This window comes from Haliotis rubra, unplaced genomic scaffold (genome assembly GCF_003918875.1).
Source record: "Haliotis rubra isolate DU_JTF1 unplaced genomic scaffold, ASM391887v1 Scf347, whole genome shotgun sequence".
Lineage (NCBI taxonomy): Eukaryota > Metazoa > Mollusca > Gastropoda > Lepetellida > Haliotidae > Haliotis > Haliotis rubra.
In genome coordinates, this window is record NW_025767021.1 from 626,167 (window position 1) to 636,693 (window position 10,527).

The 10,527-nt window shown below is 41.7% G+C and overlaps 1 protein-coding gene across 1 annotated transcript; it reads right to left on the bottom strand.

Annotated features, from left to right (window-relative positions):
- Positions 1-523: 523 nt before the first annotated feature.
- LOC124284901 (putative gustatory receptor 28b) lies at positions 524-5,605 on the bottom strand. Its single transcript, XM_046721030.1, has 4 exons — positions 4,625-5,605; positions 3,793-3,861; positions 2,966-3,055; positions 524-1,112 (listed from the first exon to the last, which is right to left on the bottom strand). The coding sequence occupies exons 1-4, from the start codon at positions 5,603-5,605 to the stop codon at positions 1,050-1,052; spliced, it is 1,203 nt and encodes a 400-aa protein (XP_046576986.1). The 3' UTR covers positions 524-1,049.
- Between the last annotated feature and the right edge of the window lie 4,922 nt (positions 5,606-10,527).

Sequence of the window (10,527 nt, forward strand, 5' to 3'; positions counted from 1 at the left end):
CCATGCTTGTCAGAGGTGACTAACAGCAGGATCGGATGGTCAGGCTCGCTGACTTGGTTGACACATGTCATCGTATATCCCAATTGCGTAGATCGATACTTATGCTGTTGATCACTGGATTGTCTAGTCCAGACTCCATTATTTACAGACCGCTGCCATTTAGCTGGAATATTTCTGAGTTAACCAACAAACAAACACTAATAATTTGATTATCTACGCCCCGTATGTCAGCTGACCAAAAATTGAAGGTATGTATTTAGTGTAGGCATTGAACCTTCTAAAATACTTGACTTATAACCTTATCCACGTTCCGTAATTGCAAGCTAATTCGTCATACCAAATACCAACACCATCTGCTGTCAACTGAGTATTCGTGGTTTCCCTGTCTTACAATAGTTAACAATTAAAACTCGGGTAAGACTTAGAGTTATTTTCTTTTATTTGAACACAGCTTCACACAGGGAACAGATTCAAACAGTGCTAATATAACGTCAACATTTAGTATTATATTGTATAGGCACTTAGTGCATTCAGTGACATCTAATTTAAGTACAGTTTAACCTGTGGGATAAGCACACCATACTGTCCGACTTCTAGCCTATACTCTGGTAACAGCAATTGTCATTAGTCGCGTGAAGACCCCGGCTGTAGAATAGGTCTGCAGTAACCAACTGTGTCGTGAGTAGCCAACGGAATCGGATCGATAGGCTCTGATTGGATGATTGTTTCCCATTTGTGTGTATCGATGCTCACATTGTCAATCACTAGTTCAGACTTCATTATTTACAGACAGCGTTCACATATAGCTGGACATTGCAGAGCCAAACAAAGAAACGATGGTCACGGGGCAGCTCCAGAATCTTCCCAGTATGTTCTCCTTAAGAAAGTAGAGTGCATCTGATTGTAAGTAGATGTAAACGATGAAGCCGATGTTCATGCTGTGGACGAGGGTGGAGGTGTAGTCTATTTGTAAGTGGCTGTAAACGATGAAGTCACTGTAGCCGCTGTTGATGCTGTATGCGAGGATGGAGGTGCAGTCTTGGATCACGTCATTCACTTCCGGGTTTGAACTGTATGATGACTACGGTGTACGTGATGATTGTACCCACAAACTGAAACACAAGAGGGACGATATCAACAGCATTAACGTATCACTGTCAGGTACAACAATGGTGGAGGGAGCAGAACGTACAAACAAACCGCAGAATGTTCCACTCCTGTTTGGTAGCTCCAGGAGTGGCACTCCCTCCACTGACATGTTCCCTATTTCAATGAAAACCCTTATCAAACCGGTACATGCTATGGTAAGTTCCACTATCTACATATCAACTCGCGGTTCATATACTGGTGAATACAGGGTAAGGAATACGGGTTAGAATTGGACCCATGCTTGGCATTAGCGGCGCCTAACGGGATCGGGTGGCCCTGCTCGCTGACATGGATTACGCATGTCCTCGTATCCAAACTGCGTAGGCCGTTGCCCATGATATCAATCACTGCATTGTCTGGTCCAGACTGCCGTCAAATTGCTGAATACGCGTTAAACAACAAACAAACAAATCATGGTGCGGTTATATCATATCTAAATAAATCCCATACATAAGGTATGACTATGAGCTGATGTATAGGGAAAGCACTGCGGAAAACAAAATTCGGTTATTACGAACCACAGTGAAGAATAATGAAGAAGCAGGTTTAAGTGTCCAAAGGGTTCTTACGACGCTCTTTTACCTGACAGGTAGTTGTGTTACCTGTCAGTTATCCCACACCTGGGATGGCGTTCCTGTACCGGAACTACGGTATACCCTCGTACTTCGGTCCTGACGATTAGGGATGTGCGAGATGTACAATGTCAGTACACTAGGGCCTTTGGGCCTTTACCGTAGTTCCTCCAGCAACCACAAGATGATGATCTTCGTTCCACAGTTTTATTAACACTGCGTTGCTGGTCCAACCCACACTTAATTTGTTACTTAATTAGGAGACTTCAACCGCAAGCTTCAGCCTCAATCGAAATGCGGGTGCCTTGAGTTTGTTTCTTAGTACGAAAGTTAGTGACATTCAGATGAGTGTGGACGCGCCCTAGACCCCAGGCTTGGGGTTCCGAGGAGCACACCAGACTCTCGACTTCAGGTCTCGAGTCTCGCAGCAGTCTGCCTACGTCACAGGCATCAAGATTCTTGTATTTGTACTGGACGGTAACCTTTTCCCTTCGCTGCAGACCCCCCCCCCTTCCATTTCTTTACCCCCAATACCTTATTTGTAAGACTGTGAGGTGAATTCCAGGAACATCAGATTTACTCTCCCTAGCTATGACCATGTATATCTTCCCTGATTCCAAGAACTGCTGCCCCTCTCGCTTCTGACCATTTCTGTCTTACTATCAACGAGGTGCCAAGCCCCGTTGCTCCGCCCTGATGACATAACCATCTTTTTCACCTATATTCACTTGGCGCTGATCTAAAATCACCTCTCTCGCCTGGCTCCCAAATTGTACCAACTTAACCTTCCCGTCTCCAACCATTTCTCCTCAGCTACTGAATTTCTACTTTGAAGATATTATTAATCATGTTATAATTTGTCTCCCAATACGTCTTAATTACCCGTATTAATGATCTAGGCTTCATATCAATTATGTAAATAAATATCACAATTATATGCCTATAATATAAGAAAGTATACTCGGTAATTTCGAACCATAAACTACAAGCACCGGTTAAACGGCATATACACACAACCGATTCTTAGCGTGCCTTTGAGAAGTTTTGTATTATGTTCACAACATTTCTAAGTGGGATGCAGTTAAAGCCAGTTAAAGTGCAGAATAAAAGAAAATACACCCCATACATCCCACTCAGAAATGTTTTGAACATAATACAGTAGTACGGTCCACTAATTTTAATCCCTAAACAATACCTGCAGGCAAAAAGAGAACACTCCATGTAGGATGTATGTATGTACGAACCGTTATGATTGTTGGTTTGTCAATGACAAACAGGCCCATGGCCGTGTAACCGATAGGATGGCTGGTCAGTTGACTCACAAACATACAAGCCTGCAACAAGAGGTGAAAAATACGTTACTGAACTAGTCCTCAGTAGACACCGTTTATTCAGAGAAATCAGTTAGGAAACGTTTTTGAAATACACCAGTTTTAACAAAAACGGTATCTAACGTGTAATTATTTATTTCTCATTTAAACTGGGCACACTCTCTAACGTCAACGCTGAAAACGACGTCGGGAAATTTAGTTGGCAATGAATATAATACAAGTAGCCCATGATTCCACCATTTCTCTCAAGATGCAACCTTTTCTGAGATCGATCGTAAGAAACAGTAAACCTCTCGGATATCGATTATAGGAAACGATAAGACTCCTATTCTAAAATCGTGTTCAAGGCAGCATTCATATGCATTACTTATACAACACCAAGTTGGGAACTCCTGTAGTCAATTGGAAATCTAACTTCAAGCCCGGTTCAGTTTAACAGAGGGGAGCCGCCATTCTCAACCACCTTGTCCCAGAATGGGCAAGTGGTGACCCATGACTACACCATGTTAAACATAGCTACCACTTGACACAGTGTACTGACCCGTGTTAACCCGTTCTTACCTTAATCCTTGTCGAGCTACAGGCACGGAAACAAAAACTACCATCTTTTAACCTCTATTAGTACATGGCACTGCTATGGGATCGAACCACTGTCCGAGTGGAAGCTGTATCCACACCACCACCAAGGTGGCTCATGGGTCAACCATCGGATATCGTATCAGAGTGAAGATATTACTCACCTGCTGGCTTTGTTCTGGAGTGAATCTGTGCAGGTCAACCCCGAAGATTTGCCAAAGGGAAGCATGGGCCTGGAAAAGTAAGACAGTACGTTATACTGTACTGCATGAAACTAAACCTTCAGTAAACTTAGTTAACTTTCTTGTAATATTAGTACATTGTACATGTATAAATATTGGGACTCGTGTGACTACATAAAATACCTGTAATTTTACAACCTTGACCCAGTTTACCTAACCCGCTTCCTATTTAAGAGAGAAGTCATCTTAGCCGTTAAACCTAAATGCCATCATCAAGTATGGCTGACACTCGCGAATAAGGCTGATTTTGAACTCAAAAAGAATATTGTTGAAAATGTTTATCCTGTGTTAATCCTGCACCTTTCCTGAAAACAATTCAGTTTTAGTGGAAGGACATATTTTGAAAGAAGCTTCCTGGTAATGTTTTAAGTCGGCTATATGTTTAGACTCACCTGTACATTTTAGTGTTGTTATCAGCCAAATTAAAACATACAAGTAATGGACTGGACAACTTCTGATACTCGTGCAGATAACTTTTAGTATAATTTATGCATTATGTAACCTCATCATACACCAGTTTTACGTTCTAAGAAAGTCGAGTCCATAGGGTGTGTGTGTGCAGGGTGCGCCCCTCCTTTTGTCCTGAAAGTATTCTAAATGACCATCGAAACTCTCGTGAAACTTTAGTGAGTGTGCACAACTCCTTTCTCAAGCGTGTGCACCACCTCCCACCCTTCGCCCCCTCCCGTTTCTCGAAAAGCTGTATCCGCCCCTGGTGTCGTCCTGAGCAAAGAAGTGATTCAAACCAACTTACATAATGGTTGACGAGCGCCCCAGACATGAAGACCACAGACAGTTGCAGAACGGCCAGGGACACGGACCACCAGACAGCGTAGAACTTGTAAATTTCAATGCTCTCGAAAATCACGAAATAGAGTGTAAACACAATCAACGGGATAACCGTTCCAATAGTAATCAGTACATACACTGAAAAGATTGTGTTGGCTTTATCCAGTAGCAGGCAGATTTTGTGATGTTGCAGACGAAAACGTTCAAGGTCACCATGACAGCAGCCTTCTTGGTCCACCACGTTGGATATGCGAGTGTTGAGGTCGGCAAAGGAACGGTACAAGATGTAGCTGAGGAGGACGAACAGACTCATCAACAGATACCATGACGACACGAAATAGAAGTACACAATTGCAAGGAAGATCTTAAGAATGACGAAAGCTTCAAAACCCGTGTCAGGAAAAGGGGAGTCAGATACGAACAGATTCGACATCCCACCAAACGTAAAGGCGCATACGAGCCAGATGATGTAGGAGACGGACAAAGACAGGCTGACGTTCTTCAGGGATCTATACATGTTGAGTGAGACTTCAGACAGATATGAGTCCAAATCCTGTAAGAAGTCTTCCACGAGGTGGCAACGGAAAAAGTTATTGGTGGCAAAGCAGGCCGCCTGGAAGAACCAGACGGTGGAGACAATGATGTTACAGAGGGCGCCATCAAAGACTGTCGCGTCTTTGAAGTATACCGTTGAAAAACAAAAGTTGATCCACATAATCAGCAGGGTCATTGAACAATAGATTTGACATAGAAGATCCTTTGTCCTGCGTTCATCCCTTTTTGGTTTGTAATAAAGGAATCCCGTGAGGCTGAGACAAGTTAGAAATACCTTGAGTTTCTCCTTGGCCTTCCCAGAACAGGCGGCTGGGATACTGAAGATGGACTTGCATATTTCCGTAGCGTCCGATATGGAAAGCTTGTTAGATGCTGAAGGATAAACTTGCATTTTTCGTTTACTGTGTCTACCTGGTAACAGAGTTCGTGATGAACCTATGATAAGTTCACTGTAACCACAAAGTTCTAAGGGGAATGTACACCGTGTTCTTTTGGAACCGTGCAGATATAACTAAACTGTAAGATTGACGAACAACTTGGTAATTCTTCTATATATCCACCCGCTTGTTTAAGACAGCGGAAATGCGCAAGTCACTGAGCTGAATATCTGCCTGCCTCTGTGGCAAATCACGTTGCACATAAGACTGCATGTGTCTGTCAACAATTATTCAAATTTCTTCTGAAAGGTAAAACCAAACGTTACCGACAGGACACAACATAAAAAGAAACCGCCAGGCGTCTCTGGTGAAAATCTCCCGTGATGAATCAGCTGTGTTCTTGAACATGTTCCTTGCATCGGAGTATCGACAATGCCACTCATTGGCAAGAACAAACACTCTCCTCCCACTGACAGTCTCTCCAGGTGACATAATGATGTAGCGTCCCTGCCAGCCACCAGATGAAGAAGCATCAACAAGGAAACATTGATTTGTTCGACTTTTGAGTCCCACATTCAAGAGGAACGTTTCATCTTCTGAGCTCCAGGGGAACAGTATCATGTTCATTTATCATGGAATCTGGTTTGACTGAGAGTCATTTTAGAGCTCCCCAACGCCCACTCGTTCAACATATGCAAACAACATTGTGTTTACTACTGTTTATCATGAACCTGGTTATGACATACAGTGCCGTCTGTTATTTCTTAAGTTGACATGGGTAGGGATATGTGTCATTATTTGTAGTCAGTGGTGAGGAACGTCGGATGAGAGTTCCGCAATTAATCATCTAAGAGGTAATTATGTGACTGAATTCGTGGCTTTTGGGGATTAATGAAGGCGATGTTTTTTTAAGAATATTGGTTGACATGTACAACCTCATTTTTAATGGGTTAGGTTTTCATATAATGCATCTATACTACTCAAAGTTTGCAAAGGATCACCACTTTAAAAAGGAAAAAGGTCAAAATGTGTGTATCTGTTGAATTAGTCAAAGAAATATTGCGTAAAGACATGTTTATTAAATATAAGTCAAAGAGAGGTGGGCAACAGAATGTCAACAAACAGTGTGTGTCCAATAATGAGTCAATCCGCCTCAAACACAAACAAATTCATTGTTTAAAAAAACTTTCAGTAGCGCATATGTGATCCACATGTTGCGATCACTGCCTGGCACCGTTGTTTCGGGGCGGTGTGGTAGCCTAGTGGTTAAAGCGTTCGTTCGTCACGGGTTCGATTCCCCACATGGGTACAATTGTTGAAGCCCATTTCTAGTGTCCCCCGTCGTGATATTGCTGGAATATTGCTAAAAGCGGCGTAAAACCCAACTCACTCACTCATAAAGACTGTTTCCGATGAAGTGACCACCCGATGTAAGACATGAAGGTAGGTTCTTATAACTCTACTGATCCGTAATCAAATCACGATTGAGTCCTGTCCATAGCGGTCATGTTCGGCTACGTTGGAATCATGGAAGCTCCTTGTCTGTGCTACACTCTGGAAATCTGTAAAGTTGAGACAGTATCTAAATTTGTCAGTGAAACGTACTGGAATCCGGTCGCAGTCTGTGAATTGTTTAGTCTAATGGAAACATGCCTGACGGTGATGTTGGGTGAGTGGGATTCGAAAGCATGGCCTCCGCTACTGGAGACAAACCTAACAAAGACGATTACACACTGTCTGCGTAGAAATGTTTACGTCACTGTCGCTCCGCAGGTCATTTCTGAGTGTTGGCAGTCAGGAAGTGATGAGGTCTTTCCACTGTGTGGTGGCACTCTGTCTCTGGGTAGCTGGTCCAAACATATAGTATCGATTCCATGGCCTGCTGATCAAACTTTGGCGGACACCTAATATGTTTGCAACTCGACTCAGAAAAATAGAATAACCAATCATTGTGTACCGGTATATTTCAATCTTCCTTTATTCAATAATTATTATACCATTAAAACCTGATCCTCACCAAACTCTGAGTAGTATAAACAGTTATGTCATGATGGCATCAGCTGTGGTCAGGTGAACCTGTGGTGGATGAGTGAGAATTGTCTTCACTGATAACCGACGAATAATAATTAAACCTTGCGATGGAACATTTAGATTCTCACGTCTTGGATGAACAGACTAGAAGGTATGTTGTGACTTTAGTTTTCTTATTTGTTTAGATGAATAGAAAAGGACTGGGTAGGGACTGGATTGGATGATGTTTAACGCTGCGCTCGGAAATATTCCAGCAATATGGTCGAGTGTGGACCAGACAATCAGTGACCAACTACATGAGCATCGATCTACGCAATTTGGAACCGATGACATGTGTCAACCAAGTCAGCGAACCTGACCACCCGATCCCGTTTTTCCTCTTATGACAAGCATGGGTTACTGAAGATCAATTCTAACCCGGATCTTCACGGGTGGTCTGTGTAGGGACGGTTTGAAGAGTAAAAAAAATCATTGGTTCAAATTCCAGACGTCCCTGTTTCTAATTCCAGATGGGAATACTCGATAATATTCTTATTATGTGACACAGCATTCATTTCGCCAGGTAAAATCACAGGGTTCAGGTGTGACTGTTCACAAAACAGAGTGAAAATAAATCATCAGTTGGGTAGTTAGTGAGGTTTCTTGAAACATATACTCTCCTGGCAAATGTCAGTTGTAATGGTGGACAGCTTCATAAGATGATTGTTGGAGATTCCTTGACAAACATTCACACAGACAGCATTAACAAAGAGAACAAATATTAAATACACACTGATTTATTGATGGCCAATGTATATATATATACATACTCTACATGTTACACAAATACAGAAAAGACAAACACTACAAAAGTTATATGCATTAACATGTATTTTATTACTAGGTTTACTTCTCTTTGAAATGTCATTGTAAGAAAGTTTAACTTAAAGACAGTTGCTTGTTGTTTAAAACTACACTCAGCAATATCCTAGCCACATGACTCCATCTGTAAATAATTGAATCTGGACAAGACAATGCAGTGACATCATGTTCGTTGACCTACTGAAGTCAGCGAGTATTCCCATTCGATCACACATCACTGTTATGTAACAATGTATTTTGAATGCAGTAATATGTATACAACTTCAGCTGATTCATTTTTCTGGCTGAACGATTTTCTTCGGTCAGGGAAACAGGACAAATTTATCTCCCTTGAGCCAACTGTTCAGTCCGCACTGAACACTAACCTTCACACTTACACAGTTGCTACATGGCTGCAATATACCACTTTATGTTTACCAACTGTTTATGTTTATTCAACTGTATATTAAGTTCAAATAAAGTATAGACAACACTTGTTGCAGTGGAATACAAGAGACACATGGAATCTAAGTACACCTTTGACAAAAGAAAGTCACCAGCTCGAGTTAAGAAGCTTTGGCAGTGAAGTGGACTGTTGATGTTCTTGTTCCCAATGTTATAACAATAACAAGTTGAAGTTTAACACTTGCTCAGAAAACAATATATACAAGTAACAATATGATATGAGCATTATCACAGCAATAAGTTAACATAGCATTTGATATTTACAGAATGCATGAACTATCCCGATACCCTTTTAAATGACTTTTTAAAATGACAAATTTAATCCACTAAATTTCTGAATGAACCTCATTAGTCATTTCACAACAGGAGGGTAAAAGTCAAGTCCAACACAACAGCTGCATGGGATGGAAGAGAGGGTATGACAGTAGCCAGCTGACCCAGTCCAGTTTTACCTGATGCAGATACATTGTATGTGCATCCAGTATGCATTACTTAATATTAATAATAAATAATGCTAAGTTTTTGCTCCTAGAATCCAACGCGATGCTGTTCTCTGGCATTACATTATTACCCTGACGGAATTGTACTTTCAAAGCTGCTACTAAGAGCTAAGCGTGACCGTATAGGTCCGTACATCCGCTTTTCAGGTACCCATTTTAAACAGCTGGGTGGACTGAGTGCAATGTGGACGAAGTGCCTTGCCCAGGGACACAACACAGTATGAGACCCAGGTCACAAATTTTGGTGTCTCCACTGGGATTTGAACCCGGGCCGAACCCGTGAGAGGCCAGCATGCTAACCACTACACCACTGTGCTCCACTTGTATACAAAGGATGCAGAAACAATAAGGGAAGCATAATAACATTCCCTATGTTAACTTCTCAACCTGAAATACGGTTCCTGTGATAAATGTTCATCTTCCAATATAGTAAACTACACTATTTAATTGCGTTACAGGACCTTACTAGTTCTTGTAAGGACCCTTAAAACTAGTCATTGAGGGTGCTCTCTACCCTTAGTTTTGTAAAGCAAGGTAAACCTCTGCAAAGGGGTAGAATTTCCATCATCTGGGGAGTGGGGTATTGCTAGAAGTTGTAATTTTATTTTTCAGGGTAATACTATTAGACATTCTTGGGTATTTTCAATCAGTGCTGTCTCATCAGCTTCTGGACACAGATGGGCAACACAGGTAAACGAGCGAGGTCATGTAAGATTAACACGCCCATTTTACATGATTTGAGACTAGTGGGATTGTAACAGAGACAATATCTGCACATTGTTTATTGCACATGGAAGTTTGTTGGACAAAGTGGTATAATCTTTATAACAACGCAGGTAAAGTCAGTGATTATACAATGTTTGACATGGAATGGTTTGACTGGAAGACAGCCCAGGTGTAATGTTGGTTCTATATGAAGAGGTGTCATAACTCTGATGTGAGGTGTCATAGCTCTGATGTGAGGTGTCATAGCTCTGATGTGGGTCAACACAAAGTCGATGATGACGATGGGTCTTACACTGCAGTTACCATTATTACAGCATCACTGTGCTCTGTAAAACACCCGACATCCAAACATCACGTTTCTGTAAGAAACCACG